The 24,137-nt window shown below is 59.2% G+C and overlaps 2 protein-coding genes across 5 annotated transcripts in view; one reads left to right on the forward strand and one right to left on the reverse strand.

The window, feature by feature from the left end:
* The window catches only part of DLEC1 (DLEC1 cilia and flagella associated protein), a 93,034-nt gene extending 78,790 nt beyond the window's left edge, over positions 1-14,244 (forward strand). Inside the window, exons 20-37 of one of the 4 annotated variants that reach the window (XM_058729415.1) lie at positions 1,329-1,482; positions 1,874-1,984; positions 2,841-2,971; positions 3,457-3,648; positions 4,560-4,630; positions 5,067-5,218; positions 5,794-5,912; positions 6,414-6,484; positions 8,841-9,046; positions 9,126-9,242; positions 9,359-9,484; positions 9,579-9,673; positions 9,849-9,933; positions 10,075-10,287; positions 11,609-11,770; positions 12,520-12,673; positions 12,850-12,973; positions 13,059-14,244. In XM_058729415.1, coding sequence (XP_058585398.1) covers positions 1,329-1,482; positions 1,874-1,984; positions 2,841-2,971; positions 3,457-3,648; positions 4,560-4,630; positions 5,067-5,218; positions 5,794-5,912; positions 6,414-6,484; positions 8,841-9,046; positions 9,126-9,242; positions 9,359-9,484; positions 9,579-9,673; positions 9,849-9,933; positions 10,075-10,287; positions 11,609-11,770; positions 12,520-12,673; positions 12,850-12,973; positions 13,059-13,182 — 2,407 coding nt within the window. In that variant the 3' untranslated portion in view covers positions 13,183-14,244. Of the gene's footprint in view, positions 1-1,328; positions 1,483-1,873; positions 1,985-2,840; positions 2,972-3,456; positions 3,649-4,559; positions 4,631-5,066; positions 5,219-5,793; positions 5,913-6,413; positions 6,485-8,840; positions 9,047-9,125; positions 9,243-9,358; positions 9,485-9,578; positions 9,674-9,848; positions 9,934-10,074; positions 10,288-11,608; positions 11,771-12,519; positions 12,674-12,849; positions 12,974-13,058 lie in introns of those variants that run through there. The other 3 variants (XM_058729416.1, XM_058729417.1, XM_058729418.1) reach the window with 3 other exon arrangements.
* ACAA1 (acetyl-CoA acyltransferase 1) lies at positions 13,428-23,155 on the reverse strand. Its single transcript, XM_058729421.1, has 12 exons — positions 22,870-23,155; positions 22,590-22,683; positions 21,557-21,614; positions 19,628-19,707; positions 19,283-19,325; positions 17,136-17,234; positions 16,214-16,294; positions 14,879-15,069; positions 14,555-14,734; positions 14,230-14,285; positions 13,972-14,117; positions 13,428-13,714 (listed from the first exon to the last, which is right to left on the reverse strand). The coding sequence occupies exons 1-12, from the start codon at positions 23,044-23,046 to the stop codon at positions 13,639-13,641; spliced, it is 1,281 nt and encodes a 426-aa protein (XP_058585404.1). The 5' UTR covers positions 23,047-23,155; the 3' UTR covers positions 13,428-13,638.
* Between the last annotated feature and the right edge of the window lie 982 nt (positions 23,156-24,137).

The raw sequence follows: 24,137 nt of genomic DNA on the forward strand, positions 1-24,137 counted from the left end.
CTATTCCTCAGGCAAAAGCAAAAACAAAACTCAGCCAGACATATTTGTGTGAGTGTATTTCTAGATTTTTCTATATCGGTCCACTGGTCTGTGTGTATATGCGTCTGGCAATAGTTCACTACCTTGATTACTATAGCCATATAGTAAGTCTTAACAGCCAGCACAGTGATTTCTTACTTTATTATTTGTTCTTCTAAAAATTGTTTTAGTTATTCCGTGTCCTTTGTCTTTCCACATAGATCTTATAATGAGCTTGTCTATATTTACAAAAATCTTTTCTGAGAGTTTCGTAAGAATTGTGTTAAATCTATAGATCAATTTGTAGAGAATTGACATCTTTACTCTGGTTGAGTCTTTGAATCCATGAATAGAGTCTGTCTGTCTGTTTATTAAATCTTCGATTTCTCTCAGCTGGTTTTGTAGTTTTCAGCATACAAATCCTGTATGGGTTTTATCAGATTTACCTCTAAGTATTTCAGTTTTTCTTTTTTTTTTTTTTTTTTTTTTATTTATTTTTGGGACAGAGAGAGACAGAGCATGAACGGGGGAGGGGCAGAGAGAGAGGGAGACACAGAATCAGAAACAGGCTCCAGGCTCCAAGCCGTCAGCACAGAGCCCGACGCGGGGCTCGAACTCACGGACCGCGAGATCGTGACCTGGCTGAAGTCGGCCGCTTAACCGACTGCGCCACCCAGGCGCCCCAGTATTTCAGTTTTTCTGAGCAGTTGTCAGTAGTTTCGTATTTTTAATGTCTGTATCTACCTGTTCGTTGTTAGCATATAAAAATGTGATTAGTTTTTGTAGTTTGTACCCTGTAACTTGGCTCACTCATCAGTTGCAGGGGATTGTTTTCTCGTTTTTTTTTTTTTTTTTTAAATGTTTTATTTACTTTTGAGACAGAGAGAGACAGAACATGAACAGGGGAGGGTCAGCAAGAGGGAGACACAGAATCTGAAACAGGCTCCAGGCTCCGAGCCGTCAGCACAGAGCCTGACGCGGGGCTTGAACTCACGGACCGTGAGATCGTGACCTGAGCCGAAGTCGGCTGCTTAACCGACTGAGCCACCCAGGCGCCCCTCGTTGTTGTTTTTTAAGGAATTTTTTAAATCTTGGGGCGCCTGGATGGCTCAGTCGGTTGAGCGTCCGTGGATTCTGTGTCTCCCTCTCTCTGCTCCTCCCCCACTCATGCACATTCTCTCTCTCTCAGAAATAAAGAAACTTAAAAAAAAAATTTAAATCTGGATTCCTTGGGATTTTCTATAGAGACCATTGTATCATCTGAAAATAAATATGGTTTTGTTTCTTCTTCTTTCTTCCTTGTGTTCCAGCTACCTTCCTGTATACGCCGACATACAGGAGCCCTACGTGTACCTGCCAAACAGCCACGTGGAAGTCAGCAACCTGTACCTGGGTGTGCCCACCAAGGCAACCATTAGACTCATCAATGGCACACTCCTGCCCACCCGCTTCCGCTGGGGCAAGGTGAATGAGCCTGCACGGTCGGCACCAGAGGCCCATGCGGAGAGGGATGTTGCCCCCCAGCTGCTCCCCGGAAGAGAGGCTCTCCTCTCCCCCGTGGCCCTGTCCGTTGCCCAGAGTCTGTTGCTGCCATCAGAGGCAGCAGCCCTCTGGTCACCATCACCCTAGGTCTCCCGGGGCAGCTTGTTCAGCCCAGCAACTCCTGATAGGTGTGAGGTTCATCCAGGGTCGGGAAGGGGAGGGGAAAGGACCAGCGGATTACTCCCACCAGCGAGCACGCAGCCCCCCGGTCCCACTGCGGGCCCCCAGCCTGCCAGCCTCCAGCGCCGCGTGGATCCTGGGTCCGTGCCGGGAACCCCGCGGGTGACAACAGGCCTGTCCTCGTGTCTGCCAGCTGCTGGGGCACCAAGCAGACTTCTGCATGGCCAAGGTCTCCCCGAGACGTGGCACGCTGGGTCCCAGTGAGGAGCGCCAGCTCAGCCTGGAGTTCACTGCTCACACCCAGGTGAGTACGGTGGTGAGGGGGCCTGAGGCACTAGGAAGGCACCCCGCAACCGTATCTGTACTGGCGGGAGGTCTGCCTCAAGTCCCATTCCTGCCTCCCATAAGGCTGGGGTCCCCGTCCCCGTTAGGCCTGCTGTCTAGGGATACGAGGTCAGGAAGCCCGGAGCAGGCCTGAGTGTGCCGAAACCCACTGGCCACGTCTGGCCTTTGGCTCCAGCTTACCCCTCCCCTCCTCTGCAGCCGCGGGTGGGCCCGGCTTTCCAATTTGCCCGGATGATCCCGAGGCTCGCTGGTGGCCACCTTGTCCCAGGAAGGGCACAGCTGCTCCCCAGCTCGGCCCACAGGAAGGCCATCGGGGCTGGCTGCTGGCTGTTTGCAGTTCTGGTGGGGAAAGAGACTCCGTCTCATTTCCTCCCTGGCAAATGTGGACAGAGTAGACTTTCTTCCTCAGCTGCATCTGAGCTCCAGGGTGACGGGCAGATGGGCTCAGGCACAGAGCAGACCCGACGCGGGCTGGGCTTGATTTCTGTCGTAGCAGCTTCATCGGAATGAGCGTGTGGCTTCTCCAGAGGCCCACTTTGAGGGGGTCCCCGTCCGCGTGGGCATGGCCAGAAATTTGGAGCAGACTGAGCCAGGAGCCCTGAGGAAGGGCCCAGGGCGTGGGATGGCGGGCTAGGCCAGTGACGGTGGCTCACCGGAGGGAGGGACTGGGGAGCCCTTCCAGAGAGATGGGACGGGACAGAGGTCAAGATTTTGTGCTGAGCGCCCCACAACAACCACCTGTGCGAGGGAGGACCGTCTCAGGCTGCCCTGGGACTTACCTGTAGTGATGTGCCCCCCGGTGGGCTCTCTTACAGGACGAGCTGAGCCATCTGGCCCTCCCTTGTACCGTGTCGGGCATGAAGGAGCCAGTGGTCCTGGGCATTTCTGGGAAACCCCAGGGACTGCAAGTGGCTATTGCCATCTCTGCGGAGGGCTCTGACGGCAGGTGAGCCCAGGGCTGGGGCCGGGGCCCGAGGGCTGAGCGACCGTACGAAGGACTGGCCTAGCAGTGGTGCCACGGTGGCACCGGCCTACTCCCGGCTGATTCCTGCAGCCGAGAAAGGGCCACGGTGTCACTGAGGCCCCTCACGACCTCTGTGGGAACAGGTCTCCCTACCCAAACCCTGCCCTCTGTGCAGTCTTTGCCCACACACTTGGAGGCGCGACGCCCAGGCGGGTAGGAGACGCAGGGGACGGGGCTGTCGGCAGCTACGAGGCCCAGCAACCGGGAGACGGGCCCGTCGCCCCGGGGCAGGGAGAGTTTATGGAGCCGAGGCCCCTGTTGGCACATGTCTTGGGGTGGCAGCTCACCGGGGAGGCAGCCCAAGGATGAAGCCTAGCACGTAGGCGGCTCTCGCGCTCCCGCCCAAGCGGGCTCACTGGGCAGGGCCAAGGGTGGCGTGTAACTTGGTGGCCCTGGGCACGGGGCAGCATTCCCAGCACAGAGCTGTGGCCGGACCACCTGCAGGAGCTCTGCCTCGACTTTGGCTCCACAGTGCCTCTGAGGACCCGCGTGAACCGCCAGCTCATCCTGACCAACCGCTCCCCGATACAGACGCCCTTCACCCTCAAGTTTGAGTACTTCGGGGGCCCCCCAAACGGCCCGAATCAGAAACCCAGCCTGTAAGTGTGGGGATTCACGTCCCAGGGAGGATGTGGCCAGGTGGGTTGGCCCCGTTGGGCACACGTGTGGCCTAAGTGGCCAGAGGCCGGTTGGTATGAGGAGAGAGAGAAGGTGTTTAGACACGGAGACACGGAGAGGAAGGGTTCCCACCGGCCCACCTCCCAGACTCTGGGGGGGCCTCCGGGAGAGGCCAGGGCTGTGGTGAGGTAGAGGGCTTCCGGTAGGTCAGGCAGCATGCAGGCCAGTGCATAAGGGAGAAGTTCACTGGCAGCGGAGGGAGCTGTGCAGGCAGAGACGTGGCAGTGAGGCCTTCTGCAAAGCTGTAACTGGAAATCAGCCCCCAGGGGGAGTAGTGACACCCAGAAATTGGCAGGTCCTGCCCCCCCCCCCCAGCGAACCCCTCACCGCTTAACCTCCTAAGTCAGGGGAGCCCAACATAAAAACCCCTGCCGTGGGTGGTGGGAGCCACTAGGGGTTTATGAGCCATTAACTTGCCCACTCCAGGAAAGTTAGTGCACACTCAATGCTGAACAGATGTCGGCAGGAAAGACTGGAAAGAGGGCCTTTTGCAGAAGGCCGGGCAAGAGAGGGGGGCCCTGGGCTGGGTCTGTATCGGGGATCACCAGGGCACAGAGCCTAGGGATAACAAGTCCCTCCTGAGTTTCTTAGAAGGCAATGCCTGGGCTGGAAGGTGGCCGGTAGCTGGGGTGCTTTGGGCGATAGGGGTGTGGCAGGCCCCGAGACCAGAGAGGGAGGTAAACAGACCTGACTTCTTCCCTGCGAGGAGCGGGCAGAGCCGCCTTCCTCCCCCCGTGCCCCTGGTGGGATGCTCGTCGCCCAGAGAGGTGGCTCGGCTCTGGGGAACAGGCCTGATGGCCTGATGCTGTTTCTGTGTCCCGTCTGGTAAAAGCCCCGACGTGCCCCCTGCCCTGCTGAAGACGTCGCGGATTCGAGAACGCTTGGCCAAGCGAGAGCAGCTGAGTAAGAACCCCGGGGCGGGCCAGAGCAGGGTTTCCTGGGGCCTTCTCAGGGGTGGGCTGCCTGCCGCAGGGAGAGGACCCTGGCCACAGACCCCATTCCAGTGTCTTTTCTAGCAAGACCTCTGAGATGGCCGTAGCCCTCCGTGCCCCCCTTTCAAATGAGGCCATCTTCTGGCTAGGGCAGATGGCCTGTGCACAGGGCCTGGTTTTGATTGGGACGGGTGGTGGCTCCGAAGGGAGGTTTCCCACTGGGGCCTGACCCCCAAGAGGTAAAGAAGGCCGTCTGCTGGATTCTGGGCTCCCAGGAGGGTCTGCTTAGCCAGACCAAGGAGAGCCTGTGGAGCGGCTTCTCTGGTACAGTGTTTCGTTAACTCCTGAGGGTTTGGACCTCATTCCTACCCTGGAGTCCTGAATCCCCATTCCTGGTTCTCGCCCAGATTTTATGGAAAGCCTGTTGTCTCATGGGAAAGGAGCTGCCTTCTTTCCCCACATTTCCCAGGGCACGCTGGGGGCCCACCAGCGGCTGCGCATCGACATCACGGGCTATGCAAACATGTGGGGCGAGTACTGGGACGACCTCATCTGCACGGTAAGGACAGATGTCCTGGGCCCGGCCTCACCTCCGAGCTCTGTCTCCTTCAACCCCTGGCCCTCAGCCTCTCAAATCTCTCCACGTTGTAAGACGGTGCCCACTGAGCTTGGGATAGGCATTCACCTCCGTACCTTCCGTACCTTTTCCTGTGGGGTCCCACGAGGCTGGGCCCACACGGAGGAGGGCAGAGGAGTCTGATGGGCCGCCTGCTTGGGCCAGGACGTGAGGCCTGGAGGGGCAGTGAGTGTGGAGAAGCCGTAACGGCCTCCCAAAGCCATATTGTCACCTAGCCCTTGGTGCATTCACTCACTCTCCCACTGGCCCTCCACTCACTCGTTCAGGGTGCCGCGGGTACCTGCTGTGCATGGGTTCTTGTGTGGTTCTCTGGACTGGAGGATACAGGGATAATTGAGAACGGATGACCCAACAGGCATTTCTTAGTTTAGTACGGAGGGGTGAGCTACGTACATTGTCTTATTTGGGGAGGGAAGGCCGTGAACAGAGGGAATGCGGAGCCAGGGAATGCCATGGCAGCAAGGGACAAGAGACAAAGGATTGGTGTGTGCTTGCAGGTGGGCGACCTGCCGCCAACAGTCATCCCGGTGCATATGGCGGTCGTGGGCTGCCCCATCAGCTCCCTGAGGACCACTTACTATACCACTGACCAGTTGCAGAAGGAGCCTGTCATCAGGTGACCCTCCCCCCTGCCCCCGGCCTCATCCTCTAACCCTTGAAACCCCCTGGCCTCCAACGTGGCTCCCCGTGCTGACTCGTGGCTCTCCAGCTGGCCCAAGGCCACTTGGTGCCACCCAGCAAGAAAGCCCCAGGACAGGGCTGCCCTGGAGGAGAGAGGCCTCCGGGCACGTGGCTGCTGTCTGCACATCGCAGAGGGCTTTGGAGGATAGAAGTAGCAAGTAGTCCGTGTGGCCTGAGGTCAGTGCCAGGCCTGCGGCCCCACCCCACAAGTTGGGATCTGCGCTGTCGGTAGATGGGGGGTGGGGGTGTGGGGCGGGTGCTACCAGGGCATCCAACAGCCCAGGTCCCAGCTCACCAGGCACCGCACGGGGAAGGACTCCAGCCCTGGGTCTTCGTGACTTCAGGATAAACCACTGCGGGCCTCCTCTCTGAAGCAGCCCTGCCTGCAAGGTGCATGCTGGTTATGGCTGCGCTGAACCCCGTCTCCTACCTCCAGGTTCGGCACCCAGGTCTCCGGAGGAGACACAGTCACCCGGGTCCTTCGTTTGAATAACTCCAGCCCCTGTGGTAAGAGACTCACGAGATAAACTGGGGCTCTATCTACTGGCTGTGCCATGCGGTGGGCAAGGCTGGGAGGGATGATGGGGCCAAGGGAAGCTGATGGCCTGTGACCAGGCCCAGGAATCCGGGTGGCCTGTGGTGACTGAGGAAGACCCCCCCCCCCCCCGCCCCCGGAGGGCCCAGCAGGGGAGCGACCAGCCAGCCCGGAGGATGTCAGCGACAGCTGCTTCCATGCTTGAGTGCAGGACTTGCCCTTGCCCAGCCGTGGGTCCCTCAGTGCGTGGGGCCTTAGGTGCTGTCCTCATCAGGCTCACTTTGCAAAAGGACAGACACTGGCAGGGGGACACCTTTTCTCATCCCTTTAGCCAGGAGTACTGAGCCACAGCTGGGTGCTGTACAAGTTGCTGGGGATCCAGAGGGAACAGACGGCAGAGTCTGCCGAGAGGCTCCCGTGCCGACGGGGGTGCAGACGGGACTGTGGGCTGCCCCCAGGTTGAGGGCATCGAGGGGACTGCTGGAGAATCGCATAGGGTGCAGGGCAGGCTCCCCCGTGGAAGGGCGTCCAGGCTACGTCCAGGAGGGAGGACGAGCCAGCTGGGCCCGAGGAAACGTGTGAGAAGGGGGAGCGTCTGGGCCACAGGAGGAGCTGTGGCAATCTGGAGGTGGAGGGATTAAGGCATCTTGAGGCTAGGCCACCCCACAGGCTGAGCCAGTGTCTCGAGGGGCAGGGCCAGGCCAGATCTGTCGTTAAGCTCCTTGGCAATTGTAAGGAATGTGTAGCAGGCGGGGGCACTGGCAGCCTGTGACCCTGCTCGGTGTGTCCACTAGGTCCGGGCAGTTAGGGGAGGGACATTGAATTTGCGCTTTAATCGGCTTTATTGTATTAAGATCTCCTGGCATCTCCGACTCTTGATCACAGGGTTGGAAGTTCGAGCCCCACGTTGGGTGGAGAGATTGCTTAAAACTAAAATCTTAAAAAAAAAAAAAGGAAAACCTCTTGGTGTTTCCAGCAGTTTCACTTCTTCGCTGCTGTGTCGTCAGATGCATTGAGAACTAATGTCCTCTGTGTGCTTCCCTGTCTTCACCCTTTATCGCTTTGAGATGTTTCTTTATAAACAACAGAGAGCTGAGCTTTTTAAAAGCCCAACCTGGCGTTATCTTTTAATAGGAAAAATCAATCTATATATTTCTCCCTTATTTTGTGATTCGTTTTGCTTTTTCTTTCTTGTGCTCTCTGTGACTTTGTTCTGTTTTCCTTTGGTTTAGTTTGGAATTTCTCTTCTACCTTCCTTCCTTTTGGTGGTTCCCTTCCCGGCCTCGGGGCTCATCACCATGCGCACATTTCTGTCTTTACTGAACTTCAGAGAATGGAGGTCACTGGGTGGCCTTGGTGAGAGGGATTTGGTAGGTGTGAGAGGCAGATGCCAAGGTAATAACTTGAAGAAACACGAGCTCGGGCACCTGGGCGTGCTCACCAGGTCTCCTGCAGGGCGGGCCGAGTCAGACGTGAGCTGGGGAGTGGCTGAGAGCAGAGGACGGTGGGCGACGGTGGATGGGGTCCTACAAGTGTGCTGTGCAGGCAGAGGTGGTCCTGGGAAGGTTGTCTGGCAGAGGGAAGCTTGTCCAAGACGGGGAGAACTGGCCTCGCCTACCTGCCGTTGAAGCAGGTGGGAGGTGGGAAAGGGGAGGGTGGGCAGGGCTGGCCCCGGAGAGGGGGTGGGCCGAGGCGGCGGGGGGAGGGAGGATGGCACAGATGCCCGCCGGTACACGGGCGTGTCGGGATGGGGTGCCAGGGCCGTGTGGACTTGGGGGCTCCGGGAGGTGAGCGGGGGCTGGCAGCCTGGTACCCGGGAGGCAGTGCAGGTGTCCGGGAGCAGGGAGGGCATGATAGTGGGGACCAGAGGCTCAGTTCAGTTCTCCAGGGTTAGGCTTTGGCAGGTGGGCAGAAGGATGGGGGTAAAGGGGGTGAGAATCCTGGCAAGGTGGTGGCACCCGGGCTAGCCTGGCTGGGGATGGAAGTGAGTGCGGCAGGAGGCGATGGATGGAAGGGAGAAGGTGGGGAGAGGGGCTGGAGGGCCTGGGGAAGCTGTGGGGAGAGCCCCAAATGCCTGGAGTGGCGCATTTGGATGTGAAGGCCTGCTCCCGCAAGGGGGTCGGGCTGGCAGAGCCAGCTGGATAGCCTGTGGACTTTTCTTGTGAAGTGGCACTAGGAAGGAGGCAAGCCCGCCGCCCCCCCCCACCCCCCCGCCCCTGAGTGCAGAAGAGGTAGCATCAGGGGTTGCGGGGAGGGGGTCCAGGGAAGATGCGTCCGCCCCTACCTCAGCCCTCACCACCACCCCCCCCCCCCCCACCCCCGTCCCAGATATCCGCCTGGACTGGGAGACCTACACTCCGGAAGACAGGGAGGACCGGCTGGTGGAGCTGCTGGTGTTTTATGGGCCACCCTTCCCGCTGCGGGACCAAGCTGGAAACGACCTCTTGTGCCCAGAGACCCCTGCAAGCAGCAGCTCCTTCTGGCCCCCAAGCTCCTCCGATGAGTCAGACTCCAGCCGTGAAGCTGCCCAGTCTGTGAGCAGGGGTGGGGGTGGAGGGGGCGGGGCCTGCGGGCCTTGAGCCCGCGCGAGCCCCAGGGACTCTCTGACCACAGGCCGAGGGCTGCTCCAGGGTCAGCGACAGGGCCTCACGGAAGATCGTCTCGGTCGTCCTGCGGAAGCACGACGGGGTGCCCTGTGGCCACCTGTACCGCGTCAGCCCCAAGCAGATGGTGAGGCGGGGGGGGGGGGGGGGGGGGGGGGGGGGGGGGGGGTGCGGCCCCGCAGAGGCCCCTCCTCCGGCCGGGGCGGTAGGAGGGCTGGGGCACTGAGGCCGCGGTCCGTGCAGGTGGTCCCCGCCGGCGGCAGCAGCAGCATCTCTGTGTCCTTCACGCCCATGCTGCTCGGCCCCGGTACCCGGCACAAAGTGGAGTGTGTCGGCTATGCCCTGGGCTTCATGAGCCTGGACGATGAGGTGAGCCCTCCTGGCCGGGTGGGGCCGCGGCCGCTGCCCGTCGCGGGGGGGGGGGGGGGGGCACGCTGCCCGTGACGGGTCTGGGGCTCGGTAGGTGGCAAGAGAGCTTCCCGGGAGGCGGCGGCGCCTGCAGGACTTCGCCGTGGGAGCCCTGAGACTGGACCTGTGCAGCTCTGTGAGGCCCGCACAGTGAGTTGGCTGGGCCTCCCTTCTGGGGAGCACCGCGCTCGCTCGGGAGCAAGGAGGTGGGGAGCGGGAGGGAGAAGCCAGCAGGTGAGCCCAGGCAGAGGCCGGCCGGGGCCGGGGGAGCCGAGAGGGGACAGCCCGGAGGCCCCTGGGGCCCAGCCATGCCCGCTGCCGGCAGGCTGAGCGTGGAGCCGGACTACGGCGGTGGCACGGAGTTCTGGCACCAGGCCAGCGACCTCATCCCCAAGCAGCCCTGTTCTGGGGTGAGTGTGCTGCCCCCCCCCCCGCCCCCCACAAATCTACCTGGACCTCAGATATCCCTGGAAATGCCTCCAGCCCAGAGCCATGGGCTCCAGAAGGGGAGAGAGACCTCCCTCGCATCCCCCACCTCTGTGGCCACCCAGGTGCTGAGCGAGCTGGTGACCACCCACCGTCTGAAGCTGACCAACACCACAGAAATCCCACAGTCCTTCCGGCTCCTGGTCTCCAGGCCCTTCTCTGTTGCTCGAGATGGGGCCAGCCGCAGCCGCAGAGCCCCTGGCCGGGTGCAGGGGTGTGACGAGGAGCCGGCCACGGCCGGCCAGCCGCTGGTGCTCCGCCCGAAGGAGAACATGCTGGTCAGTGGGCACCTTCCCCTCACGCACACACGCGTACACAACGCCCTCACACACGTGTGCGCAGACATTGGCATCCAGACACGGCACGCTCTCGTGTCATCCACTTCCAGAGCTGGAGGGAGCAGCCACGTTCTCCTCCGGTGTGCGCTTGGGCATAGGTGTGTTGAGGGCGGGCCATATGCTGTGCTAGGTGACAGACTACCCCAAGGACCTCATCACGGAGGGGAGCAGGGGAGCAGCTCTACAGAAGAAGGGCACCCTCACTCAGCATTTGCTTCCTTCTCCAGAGGAAAACTGAGGGGCAGCCCCAAACACAGCCCAGCCCGAGTCCGGTTCTACCAGAGCCGGCTGTCACCAAGTGGTTAAAGGTCCCTTTAAGATGCCTCAGGAGAGGGCGCCTGGGTGGCTCAGTTGATTAAGCGTCCAACTCTTGGTTTGGGCTCAGGTCCTGGTCTCAAGGTTCATGAGCGGGAGCCCCGGGGAAGGATCGGCACAGACAGCAAGGCTCCGACTTGGGATTCTCCCTCCCTCCCTCTCAAAATAAACATTTGACCTCAGCAGGTAGCACCACCCTCCACCCTGTGCCCAAGCAGAGCCTGGCGTCCTCCTTCCCAGCCCCTCTCTGACCCCCAGCCTCAGTCTCCAGGTCGTCCCACACCCACGTCTTGCTCTGGGACAATGATTTCCAAGCCGTGGCCTTTTGAAAGCTTGCTGGAGATAGAAGTTCACAGGCCCCACCTCCAGAGACCAGAAGGTCCAGGCTGAGGCCCAGGAAGCTACTTTTTTAACAAGTGCCTCAGTTGACTGTATGGAGCTAGTCCCAAAGAACCGGGGGAACCACGCATCCACCCGCCTTGGGCTAAGATTCACCTTGGCCTTGATTCACGTTCCCCTCAGCCCACCTCCTGATTCTGACATCCCCTGCTTACAAGCCGTCAGAGGCTCCTCTGTGTCCTCAGGATAAGGACACAGGCAGTGCTGGGCCAACAGGCCCACCCACAGCCCTGCTCACGCCAAGGGGTAAAGGGAGGTTTGCTGGCCGTATCCCTTCGGGGGCCTCAGCTCCTCGTACTAACGGGTGCCGGGCGCAGGGCAGGGTGCAGCGTCCGTGGGCCAAACACCCCAGACAGGGGCGCCGGGTGGAGGGAGGCACCCTGCCGGCCCCGTCCGGGCCGGCCTGCGGGCCGCATGTGGTCCGGGGCTGAGCTGGGGCCTACCGGGCCGCGGGGGCCGTGGGAGGAAGGAGGACCGATCGCCAGGTGGGGAAGCTGCCGCCCGCCTTCGGCAGCGCGAGGCGACGGCCTTGCTCACGTCTGCTCAGGTGAACGTGTCCTTCTCGCTGTCCCTGGAGCTGCTCTCCTATCAGAAGCTCCCGGCGGACCAGATGCTGCCCGGGGTGGACGTTCGGCGGCATGCCAACGGAGAGAAGGAGATGGTGTTCGCCCAGAACCTGCTCCTGGAGTACGCCGACCAGCCCGCTCAGGCGAGTCCCGGGCCTGCCCCCCGCGCGTGCCGAGGGGGGCAGCGGGCCAGACTGTCCCGGTGGGTCGGAGGAGGTGGGACCCCCCACGCGGCCCTCAGAAACGGGAGCGGCCCCGGCCCTTGCCCTGAGGGCCCGGGGTGCCCTGGAGGACGCCTTTCCCCGAGGACACACCCCGAGAAATACAGGTCTTCCTTCCTTCCCCATCTCGGCTCAGAACCAGGGGCCGTGCCGTGGGGTGGGACGCGGGGCTCCGGGCTGCAAGACGCAGGTGAGGACCGAGGAGGGATAGCCTGAGGGGCGGGTTCGAGAAAGGCCAGGAGGAAGAATCAGTCTAGCCAGGCGGGCCCTCCAGCGGGAGCCCAGGGGCAGGGGAGGTGAGCGCAGCAGCGCCTCGCCTGAGGGTGACGTGGGGGGACTGCCGGGAAGAGGGGAGATGGCCCAGAGCCCAGGAGGGGCAAAGGGCTGGGCCTCGGGGGCCCCCAGGGGATGGAGGAAGGCGGGGAGCAGGAAACCCAGGGCTTGATGGGGGCAGGGGGAGTGGGGTGGTGGGGAGAGCAGAGGGCGCCTTCCGGGCCCTTGACCTGCAGACACGCCCACCGGCCTGGGTTTTCCATGCCAAGCCAGCCCCCTGCACAGCTGCGCTGCTGCCTGGGGGCTCCTCAGAAGCTTCCGCACTCGTACCCCTGGCTCCGAGCCCGGCAGGAGTGGACGAGGGCCCCCACGTTACAGGCTCTGCTCTGTCCCCCTAGGTGGTGCCCCTGAAGGCCACGGTGGCCGTGCCCGAGCTGCAGCTCTCCACCAGCTGGGTGGACTTCGGGACCTGCTTTGTGAACCAGGCACGGGTCCGGGAGGTCTACCTCATGAACCTGAGTGGCTGTCGGAGCTACTGGGCCGTGCTGATGGGTAGGTTGTACATGCCCACGGTTTCCCCTGCAGGCTGGCACCACCTGGGAGTTCCTGCATTGGAAACTAGGCCGATTCCCAAATCCCAAGTGACCCCAGGGTTGCCCTGCCCTGTGGCACTGATGGGGACCTTCCCGGGGCGGCACATGGAGCTGCCTATGCTTCCTTTGGTGCAGGTCGGCAGGAGCCAGACGACGACCCTGGGGCCTTCAGGGTATCTCCAAGCAGTGGGCTGCTGGAAGCACGACTGGTCAACGCACCCCCAAATACCATCACCCTCCAAGTTTTCTTCACTGCCAGGTACCAGCCTCTCCCAGCCCTGCCCACAGGCTAGAGCCCCTGGCCGGGGCTCCCTTCCTAACCTCAGCACCTCCACTCCCCATAGGAGCAGTGAGCTGTACGAGTCCACGCTGGCGGTGGAAGGTGTGCTTGGTGAGGCGGCTTGCACCCTGCGGCTCCGAGGCCAAGGCTCTTATGACGAGAGATACATGTCACCCCACCAGCTCTGAGGCTCTGCCCTCAGCCCCCAGCTTCGGAAATAAAACATGACCCAGAGCCGGGAACAGATTTGCTGGGCAGACGTGCACGCTAATGGACCTCCAAGCAGCTCCTGGGATGGAAGGGACTCCCTTGCAGGGCAGGCCTCGCGTGCCCTCAGCACTAACGCAAAAGGCAGGAAGAATGAGTACTCAGCTAGGCAAGAGGCAACGCCACGAACGGCCAGAACTGGCCCTTGGGAAAAACCACAACCACCAAGATGAGAACGCATATTTACTGTCTGATGCATAGCTCACCCCCCAGGACTTACACGGTGGCCTGGGTAACCTGGCAGAGAGCAGCCCTCTACCTCGGCCACACCTACACTGCGTCACCAGCGCTCACGTTAGTCCCCGTGTCTTGCTCTGCCCGGTGCTGCGGCCACCCCCAGAGCAGAACTAAACGGTGCCTCTGGCCTGGGGCCTCACTCAGTTTCCAGGGTATTCAAAGACAGCAGCGGCTCCCATCCCGGTCCCGATGCACATGGACACCACCCCGTATGCCCTGTGGACACAAGGTGGATTGTGTTTGCTGGGTGAAGGCACCAGGGCAGAGGCCTCATCACCAAGCCCTCCCGGGTTCCCAGACTGCCCACCTAGGCCCGCGCACAGGGTGGCAGACCCTCGCTGCAGGCCCCGGCGCCCTTCCCCCTGGCCCTCAGGGCAGACCAGGGTCATGGCCCTCTAGCCTCAGCGTGTGGGGGCCTGTACGCTACCCCACCCTGCGCATCCACGTGACACCCCCATGGGGGTCAGCCTCACCTCTTCCCGCGGCGCTTTAGTTCGTTGAGGAGCGTGATGACCTGTCGAGCTCCAGTGCAGCCCAGTGGGTGACCCAAGGCCACCGCACCCCCCAGAGGGTTCACCTTCTCGGGGGGGAGTCCCAGCTTCTCCACACAGTAGACAGCCTGGAGGGAGGCAGAGCATCAGCTGTAGTTCCCTCCCCTCCCCCCACCGTGTGCCCACTCGCCCCAGCTCCACTAGCCAGGGCCCGGGCAGCCGTGGAAAAGAAAAGCTCACCTGGCTTGCGAAGGCCTCATTGATCTCAAAGATGTCCACGTCATTCACCGTCAGCCCTGCGGACAAGGGGAAAGACCTGAACTGACCCAGTGTCCCCCTGGGAGGACTCGTCTCCCCAGGCCCCCATCCCATCCAAGACCTAAAGGCAGCTTGGTGTGTCTGCCCCACACGGGCAGGTGGGTCCCGGCCGGGAAGGGGCTTGGGTAGGGATGCTGGCCTGCCCCACCTTCCCTCTGCACCAATCACGTGACCTACCCACCCCCAACAACAGCGAGAGAGAGGCAGGGGTCAGATCCAGATCCAGACTGTGAAGGAGGCGCCTTACCTGCTTTTTGCAAAGCTACAGGAATGGCACAGGCAGGTCCGATGCCCATGATGTCAGGTGGGACCCCAACCACTGCATAGGACCTCAGGACCCCAAGGATGGGAAGGCCCAACTCTTCTGCCTTGGATCTCCGGGCCAGCAGGAGGGCGGCTGCCCCATCACTCACCTGACTAGAGTTTCCTAGAGGCAAATCACAGGCGTTAGGACGCCTCAGGGCAGGGAGGAAGAGTTCCACCTGCACACCTCGCCTGGAGGCTCCAGGCATCCAGAGAACACCCTGCAAGGCCGCTGCCCCTCCTGTCCCTGCCCCCAGCCCGATCTCACCAGCCGTGGTAGAGCCGCCCTTCTTGAAGGCAGGCTTCAGTTTGGCCAGGCCCTCCATGGTGGTGTTGGGGCGGATACCCTCATCCTGGGCCACGGTGATGCTCCTCTCGGTCCCCTTGTCATCATGGACCGTGGTGGTCACAGGCACGATCTCAGCTCGGAAACAGCCCTTGCTCTGGGCTCTGGCGGCCCTGCCAGCACCATGGACAGCCAGGCTCAGGCTCCCTTGGGGTTCCCTTCCCTCCAGGGTCCCTCCCATTGCCTCCACCGCCCCTGCCCATCGGGGCAGGCACACAAGCTCAGGCTGCTAAATGCGAGGCCGTGTGGCCTCGGGTCGCGGGGAGCTCTGAGGGACCGCCTTGGGCCCCTCCACCCCAGCCTGGGCGCGGGAGGCCTTCTTGGCTGCCAGCCTCATACCTTCAGATCCCGGCCAATCCCAGTCCTGATGGGGAAGGGGACGTTTAGATGTGGTGGCTCCCCTTTGAGCCCGGCACCCAAGTGGGACTGAGCCTGCTGTCTGCCTCTGCCAAACTAGGGACAGAGCCCCAGGAGTATCTGTGCCAGGCTCTGCCACCTTGTCTGCCCGTCCTGGGAGCTCAATTTCATCTCCCCAGTTTCCATCTACTGAAAATGACACATACTAGCTACTTAGCACATCTTAGGATTTGAACAGTACAAAAGCACAAGGCGTTTTAGGGTCATCCTTGCAATCATATGCAAAATGTCAGTGCCTGGGGGTCTCCCCTGGGGAACATTCCACATTTCCCACCAAGTCTTCAAATGGCTACCTGACCCCAAGTGGCTAGGAACCACTGCCTCAGAGAAGCCCACTCCCTTCTCTTGCCATTCTGTCTGGGCATCTGGGGCTTGCCAACCTCAGCCTGCCCCTGCCCTGAGGCCCGAGCCCCTGGGGTTCTTCTGATGCTACCCGAGCTCCAGTAGTCCAGAAGCTGGCATGCCAGGGGCTCCAGCAGTGCAGGCCCCGCAATCCAGGCTATCCAGGGTACACGATTAGGTAGCTGCCGTGTCTAATCGCTAAGCCACAGACAGAGAAGAGTCCCGGCTCTTGTTACTCTCCTGAAGATTAGATGGGGCAACTGAAGCCCAGCCAGGGAGACGAGACTCAGGCTGAGCAGACAGTAATAGGACGTGGAAGTGCTACCAACACACAGTGGCCCTGCTCCCTGCCCGCCTCTCTTTCCTGGCAGGCGCTGGGCTTGGAAACCACTCACTGCCCAGCTGTAGCCTAAGGACAGCTCCACCTGAGGCCACTTAATCCGGCCTCAAAACTTCGCTCTGCAGCCCCGTAAACACCCCATCCCAAAGAGCACTCACTTTTGCTGGGAGGCCAGGGCAAAGGTATCCTGCTTCTCCCGTGAAATGCCAAACCGCTCGGCTACATTCTCTGAAGTTATCCTAAAATGGAACCAACACACCATGCGGTTGTGCCCAGCAGCTGGGGACCCAGGCTGGGCTGCAGGGCTGTGGTTGCAGGCCTGGGCCCCTGCAGCCGTAGGCAGCGGAGAGCAGGAGGGCCCGTCCCGCCACGGACACCGAACAACACTCAGGGTGGAGTGTGGGGGCACATCTGCTATGCCTCGAGGAAAGCTGCTCCAATCTGGGAAGATGAAGGCTCCCAGGGTCCTCCGGGAAGGCCACGCCCAGGCTTTCTGCTCACAGTGGTCAGAGCCCGCCCTCATCCTGGGAGCCCAGAGCCACAGCTAGGCCTTCTAACCTGGGCTTCTGGCTTTCCAGGCCTCCCCGTGAAATAGGGTCACCAGATGTGGAGGAAGCCAGGGCACTGCCCTCCCCGAGCCTCAAATCCAGGGGAGCCAGGACTCCCTGCTTACGGACCCAGGGGACGGCCCAGAGGCTCGATGACATTAGCGGTAGAGCTAAGGTGCCACGCCAATGCAAGGCGCTTGTAACACTGCATCTGAGAGGGCCCAAGCCCCCTCACAGTGTGCTCCAACTCAAAGCTTCCCACTGCGAGTGTCTAAGCCTCCAAGGCTTTGGCATACAGCTGCCATCGTCCCTCGTGCAACTGGCCCCTCAGGGTGGGAAGGACAGGCTGGGCCGTGACTGGAGACCCAGAAGCACGGAGGACCTGGAGGCCCCAGGAAAGGGAAGTCAGGGGCAAGTCCCACCCCCATGTCCCAGCGGAGCAGAACAGGCCCAGAGGCAGGAGGCCACAAGATGATCCAAGCCCCTGTGCCCCTGCTCCAGGTCAGGAAGGGAGCCGCGGGGACACACTCACCCCATAGGAATCAGGCAATCTCTGGCCTTCTCCTTCTCCACCAAGCGTGAAGTGATATTTCCGGGGTTCCCTCTGTCAGCCAGGGACATGGACTCTACCCTGAGGAGGGAGCGGAGGAGGTGGACACTCTCCGGACTCGCCCAGGGTTAGCTGTGCATCTGGCGAGTGATGGGAAATAGCCAGGGAGCCCTGGGAAATCCAGCGGGCTGTGTGGGAACCCTGGGCAGGGCACTGGCCAGCAAGGCAGAGCTGGGGGTGCAGGGCTGCTGAGTCATTCCCACCCCAGGACAGAGTCTGCACAGTCCATGCTGCCAGACAGCACTATGCTTCCCTAACACAACTCTCCTGTAGCCAGCCGAATCAGCAGTTCCTAGGAGAACGGCCTAGTGCTAGCCACAGTAGGGGGAGAGCCCAGGGCCAGAAGTCCAGGCCCTGCCCTCAGGCACCAAAGGTTCAGAGGGCAGAAGAGACAAATATTTAAAAAGCCAGAGACCAAAGAGCATCTGACCTGCATAGACCAGGAGGTGGTAATTGCTCACAGGAAGGCAAGATCTCAGAGAGGTCAAAAAGCCCATCAATGAGATGCAGGAACACAGGGCCTCAAGGGATGACACATAACTGGGTGCTTTCCATGTGCCCTGTGCTATTTTAAAATCTTTTCAGATATTAGAGCACTTTGACAGCATCAGTCCCATGACATACGTCCCAGAGTGTTAGCTGCTGTTATTACTCTACTTGATTTTATCAACTTCAACAGGACTGCGGTAGTTATCCCCATTTTAGAGATGAGGCCCAGAGAGGTGAGTAACTTGTCCGTAGTCACTCAGCAGAGATCCAGATTTAGAAATGTAGGTGTCTGGCCCCAGAGCCCACTCCCAACCAGGATGCCAGGAGCTACTGTTCATGATCAGCCTATGGGGGACAGTCTTGACCCAGACCCTCAATAGTCTGGAAACACAGTCTTTAACCCGCCTGGGGGCTCAGACACCCTCTAAAAAACTCATGAGGGCTCCTGCCAAGTTACCCACACCTTTCCGTCCTCCAGTAAGATAGAGGAACATGAGAGAAATCAAAGGGCAGAGTGGCAGTGGCCCTTGCCTGGCCAAAGGCCCCACAGTGTGGCCTGTGGCTTTATTTACAAGTGGATAGGACAGAGCAACCCAGCACCACGCAGTACAGCCTCAAGGAGGCCCGACAGTGCTCCAATCAAGAAATGCTACAAAGGGGGCGCCTGGGTGGCTCAGTCAGTTGAGCATCCGACTTTGGCTCAGGTCATGATCTCACAGTCTGTGAGTTCAAGCCCCGCGTCGGGCTCTGTGTTGACAGCTCAGAGCCTGGAGCCTGCTTCCGATTCTGTGTCTCCCTCTCTCTCTCTCTGCCCCTCCCCCGCTCATGCTCTGTCTCTGTCTCTCTGTCTCTCTCTCAAAAATAAATAAACATTAAAAAAATAAAAATTAAAAAAATGCTACAGAGAAGAAACGAAAGGCAGAGAGTGTGTCAAAACCCTGGGGCTGCTCGCGTCCCAGAGCCTGCCCTCCCAACACAAGACACTCCTCCCGCTCTGGGCCCGAGGGCCCTTCCCCTCCGGGAGGCACTGCCTGTTGCACCTCCAGGGGCTCCATGTGCCACGGCTGAAGAAGACAGCCACAGCTGACCGTGCCCTCAGAGCCCAGGAGGCAGCTGCAAGTTTCCGCCTTGGTACCAAAGAGGGAGACCAGGGGACTGACAGCCTAAAGAAACGGACAGACTAGGTATACAACAGGCAATTGTCCCTGGCTTTAGGAAACCAAAACTGCAATGCTTCTCTCAACAGCATCATAAATGAGAAAGGGGCCAGAGAAGGAAACCCAAGTTCTAGGTTTTTTCAAAATACTTGCATTTTCCAGCCTGACAGATTTCCAAGAAAGCAAGCTCTTAAAAGCCAATTAATTCCCTTTCCCCACTAGTGCTAAGAGGTATGCATGATTCCCGAGCACCCAGAGCTTGGGGCTACTTCTAAGCTGAATTTGTGGGAACCTACTCTCAGCCAGCTGCCTTAAAGGGGTAGGGGGAAATCCTGTAATCCTAGCCTCTGAGAACTCAAGAGATGCAAATTAGTTTTACTGTTAGAAATTGGTCAGTAAGCTCTGGCAGAAAGAAATTCTTACCCACAAGCCATGCCAATGTCATAAGACCCATTTCTGATGCCACCTGCAACAAAAGCATTTCATAAACATCCTTTATCAGAGTCCATCTGTTCTGGGAACAGAGGAGCCTCTTCCCCACCTGGTCTCTAAGTGGGACTCAGCCCGAGCCTCAGATTTGGAAGACTCAAGCATCCAGAAAAGGCCGGGTACAGTGGCAAAGGGTTATCCTTCACTGTGTGGTCAGAGAAAGCCCTCTCAGAAATCCGTATTGCTTGCCCAGCAGACAGTGATCTTGCCGACCCAAACCCGTGGAGCTAGGACCAAGGCCAGGCTATAGCAGTGGGCACCCACCCTGTCACAACTTACCAGCTATGTTGGCCACTGCCTGGAGCCCAGACGAACACTGTCTATTGACAGTGGACAAAGGCACAGTCTCTGGGATGTCACTGAAACAGAAAGTGAGACCACAATCAGCACCCTCTCCTCTGCCAGGCTCTCATGGAAAGCAGGTCTATGCTCCTGGTCAATAGCACTGCCCCATCAAGGGGTGCAAAAACCAGGGGAACAAACCAGCAGCCCTATCCCCACTGCAGGCCAGACCCATACTGAGCACACCCCATCTCTGCAGGCACTTGCTCTCCAGGGCCCCATAGTACATGCCCTTTCCCCGTGATTCTCCTCAACCAAGGTCAAAACCAGCCCAAGGTCAAGGAAAGCTGGTTGGGCCACTGGGAGCCTTCTTTCTTTCCCTTTGAAAATTAAAAAAGGAAAATTATACATCTGTTTCCTCCAAAACAACAGAGAAGGGGATCTATTGCTGGGACAAAGAACCAAAGCAAAAAAAAAAAAAAAAAAAAAAAAAAGTCTCAAGTATGAAGTCAGAAACCATCAGCCTTACTAGTACCCATATGGCTAACCCTTTATGTTCCGATTCTCTCTGGAAGGCCTGTTCCCAGCTGGACAAAGAACGCTCGATGGGTACCAAGTGTTGTAATATGCCCTATTGGGGTGTGTTCCCCGAGGCTCCTACACTGGTCCCAGTCCTAGAAGCTGGTGGGGCTGCCCCTCCTGAAGTATCCTGCCCTCGCCAAGGGTACAAAGCCCCGTGGAAATCCTCAGGCCCTCTTTAGACCCATGAACCCTGAACCTCAGTGGGTGAAAGTGCTCCGTGATGCTGGTGTGCAGCCAGTGTTGGTAACCCCTGAGCCAGGCCAGGCTCTGCTGACTCAGAGAGGTAGCCTCCAAGCCCATGCAGCCTGTTTAGGCCTTCCCAGGTCTCCTGACTCCTTACTACCTAGTCACCACCTCTTCCCCCCAGCCACCAAGTGTTCAGTAAATACCTACTCCATACAAGGCACCATGTGAGGGAGGGTTATTTCTTCTCCAGGTAGCTGGGTGTGCAAAGTTAAGTGGTTCTTTTTTTTTTTTTTTTTTTTTTATTTTGAGATGGGGCGGGGGGGCCGAGTGGGGGAGGGCAGAGAAAGAGAGGGTGAGAGAAAGAATCCCAAGTAGGCTCCAGACTCTCAGCACGGAGCCCAATTCGGGGCATGAACTGAGATCATGACCTGAGCTGAAATCAAGAGTTGGACACTTAACTAACTCAGCCACCAGGTGCCCCAAAATTAAGTGGTTTTTAAATCCACACATTAAAATAATTTAAGCACTCCTCTCCTGTCTTAGGACAGCGAGTGGTGAAGGGCAAGTTCAACCAGGGCCCCTCCTGGAAGACCCCTTGCCCCAGGGTTCTGCCATGTCCCCAAGTCTCTGATGTGCTGTGCCCTGGGAGGTCCCAGCCTGCTCAACTAGCTTTAAAAAGCTCAAAGTCACTTTTCAGTGTGCTGAAGGGTAACCTTCCTGGTTAGCTACCTGCCAAAACAGGACAGAACCCACACTTAAAAAAGGCAGAGCAACAAGCTAACTTTGTCTAGATCATCACGGCACAGATAACTTTTTCTCTATTCCCCAAGGCCCTGTTTGTCCTGGCTCAGAGCCAGTAATGTACCCTTCACTCAAAGTAAGGGAGGGGCACCTAGCTGGCTCAGTAGGTACAGCATGCAACTCTCGGTCTTGGGGTAGTAAGTTTGAGCCCCACGTTGAGTGTAGACATCACTTAAAAAAAAAAAAAGTGCCAAAGTAGGGGAAAGGTAGTGTCCACAAGAACAGGGTGCCAAGGACTCAGATTGCATCCAGGCCTGGTGTCCAACCTGACCCTCTTCCACTCATAGGCTGAGTCCCCTGGGGCCCGAGCCTACTCGAGAGTCAAAATAACCCACAGCTAGAACTAGAAAAGTTTACCTCAGAAACTGGGCAATTCGGGCCATGATTGCTCCGGCCCCCGGCTGAAGCACATTTCCTGTGGACAACAAACCTTTATTCAGATAGTGTTCTAGACAGGAAGGTACAGTTGTGACTACTAGAAAGGGGACATTCCAGATCTTTCTTCAGCAACACAAGCCCTCAGCAGTTCCCTTGAGGCCCTAGAATTTCAAGGAGCCAGTCATACAGCAGCTTGCTCTGACCATACAATTAAACCCCATCTCCGAGAGTCGCAAGGTCCCTTGCCCACGCACCCTGCTTTTCCAAATCAATGCACAGCGGGCTGGTTGCCTGCCTTTAAAGGAAACATGGAAAGAAGATTGCAAGGCGAAGATTGCAAGGCAAAACTTGCAGGCAAACGAACTGGTCTTGTCAGTTAGGAAAATGAATTTCTGAAAATGCCCACCTCCCTGAGTGTCCTCAGCCAAGCCGTGCAGGCATTTCCGAGGTGGAACAGTGATTCCCCACTTAGGGGTGGCACCTACTTGATGGGAGCCTGGCCGTGTTCTGGTGTTTCCAGGCTAGAGGAGTAGGGGTGGAGGGAAAGGGTCGGAAAGTCAAGAGACCCTGGATTCGGGTGCAATCTCTGCCGAAAATTTCCCAGGACTTAGTTTCTCCATCTGTGAGGGGCTGAACTACATGGTATTTGATGGTCCCTGTGTTCTGTGGTGGCACAGACAGGATGGGTAGTGAACCCTAGCCTTTGGTCTCCTATGGTGTCCGGTGTCCGCAAATCCCTGTGACAAGTGCTTGGGTGTTAGAATGTCATTGAGATCGCTGCTTTCCAACTAACTCCACAGGCAGAACTTGCTTGGGGTAGGGGTGGGGCCGAACGTGCCCGGAGGCGGTAGCCCTAAAGGAACAATTAAATTCGAATGCAAGGAGCCCCTGGTCATTTCTCTCAGTGAAAGCACCTGGAAAGTGCCTGGAGGGTGAGGAGGTGTTTGAGAAGGGCTTTGGCCGGATGGGAGGGCGAGGAGGACCGAGCCCAGGGCCTGGGCAGTGTGCTCACCCACGCAGATGTCCCCCAGCTGGGCAGGGCTCAGCTTGACGTCTCGGAGAACCGCGGTCATGACGGCAGAGAGAAGCTCGTCGGGGGTGGTGTCCTGCAGCGGGAAGCGCGGCCACCGTGGTCTCCCGCCGGCGATGCACGGGGTTCCCGGGACCCCCGCTCCCCCATCCCACCCGAGGGACACAGCGGTCACAGCTCGGGCGCAGAGCCACCCCCGCGCCAGACCCCAGACCGCTCTGGCCCGCGGTCTCCCACCCGGCGCCCGGCCCAGGGGCCTCACCTTGAAGCCGCCGCGGCCCCCTCGGCCAATGGCGGTGCGCCGCCCGTGCACTACCACCACGTCGTCGGCCGACACCGGCTGAGCGCCGCTCCAGCACGGCGCGGCCTGCGGCGCCGGCTCCCAACCCGAACCGGGCCTGCCCGTCAGGTGCCCGAGCACTACCTGCAACCTACGCATCGCGCAACTCTGTGGGATAGACCTCCAACCTGCGGGTACAGCGCAGGAGCTAACAGCCCGCCCGCGGCGCAGGCGCAGAGCCGCACTCTACCCCGGCCCCTTAACACGGCCCACAGCCCCGCCCCCAAGGCCCCGCCTATCGCTTGTCTCAGCCAACCAGAGGGCTGTGTGCCTGAGGTCCCGCCCCCGCTTCCAACCAAAGCAGCTAAAGCGGAGCTCTCGGTTTACGCCGAGAGTCTTTCTACTCAAAGCCCCGCCTGCGGTGGCCTAAGGCGGCCAACCAGGAGGTGGACACTTCCGAAGCCCCGCCCAGAATTGCGGGCCGGAAACCTTTCTACTCGTAGCACCGCCTACTGCCAAACCCGAGGAGAGACTCCCGGAGCACGTTCGGTACCTTGAAACAAACTCCGCCACTGCCGGGGCTCGCTTCCCCTAAAACTCTGCCCACGGCCTGCCACCAAACCGAAGAGTGGACCACCAAAGGCCCCGCCTACGGCTTCCGGTTTGGGAAGGAGGAGGCGGGGACTCAATTCTTTCCCCTTCCTGGTCTTCTCGACTGTCTCCTGAGTCCCAGTTCCGAAGCTGGGGGACTTAATTCCGAGACGCCCCAGAGCCCTACCCCGATGTAGTTGAGCTCTCCTGGGAAGTCTTTCGAGAACACTGAGGGAACTGGGGAGTCTGGTGCGGCAGGAGAACAGATTGTGTAAAGTGGCCGAGATGTAACAAGCTCTTAATCTAGAGAGAATACCTATCTTACCAATTTTGCAGTAATTTGGGTTTATTTAATTAATGCCCACCTCCTGCACTAGGCTGAGGTCTGCACCAAGGCAGGGAGGCACCCTGTATCCGGGATGCCTGCAACATGCTTGACACTTAGCAGGTGATCAATAAATACCTATTGAATTAAAGACCAAAGTTCCTTAGGTCAGGACTGTGTTTTCCAACTTCCCTCCCCCCAGAACCCTAGAGAGCAAGGCTGGTGCCCCCTTGACTCCCGTTGGTAAATGTGTTTCTCTAGACCCCAGAGAATAGCCCTGCGTTTGTCCCAGACACCAAAGGCCAGGGTGTTATCCTCAACCCCGGACGGTTTC

Source organism: Neofelis nebulosa, chromosome 5 (genome assembly GCF_028018385.1).
Source record: "Neofelis nebulosa isolate mNeoNeb1 chromosome 5, mNeoNeb1.pri, whole genome shotgun sequence".
In the NCBI taxonomy this organism is placed as follows: domain Eukaryota; kingdom Metazoa; phylum Chordata; class Mammalia; order Carnivora; family Felidae; genus Neofelis; species Neofelis nebulosa.

Coding starts and splice junctions, on each gene's coding strand:
- ACAA1 (XM_058729421.1), bottom strand. CDS start 23,046: ATGCGTAGGTTGCAGGTAGTGCTCGGGCACCTGACGGGCAGGCCCGGT. Junction 19,326..19,627: donor GGCAGTGGCCAACATAGCTG/GTAAGTTGTGAC, acceptor CTTTTGTTGCAG/GTGGCATCAGAAATGGGTCT. Junction 14,118..14,229: donor ATGAGGCCTTCGCAAGCCAG/GTGAGCTTTTCT, acceptor GCCTCCCTCCAG/GCTGTCTACTGTGTGGAGAA.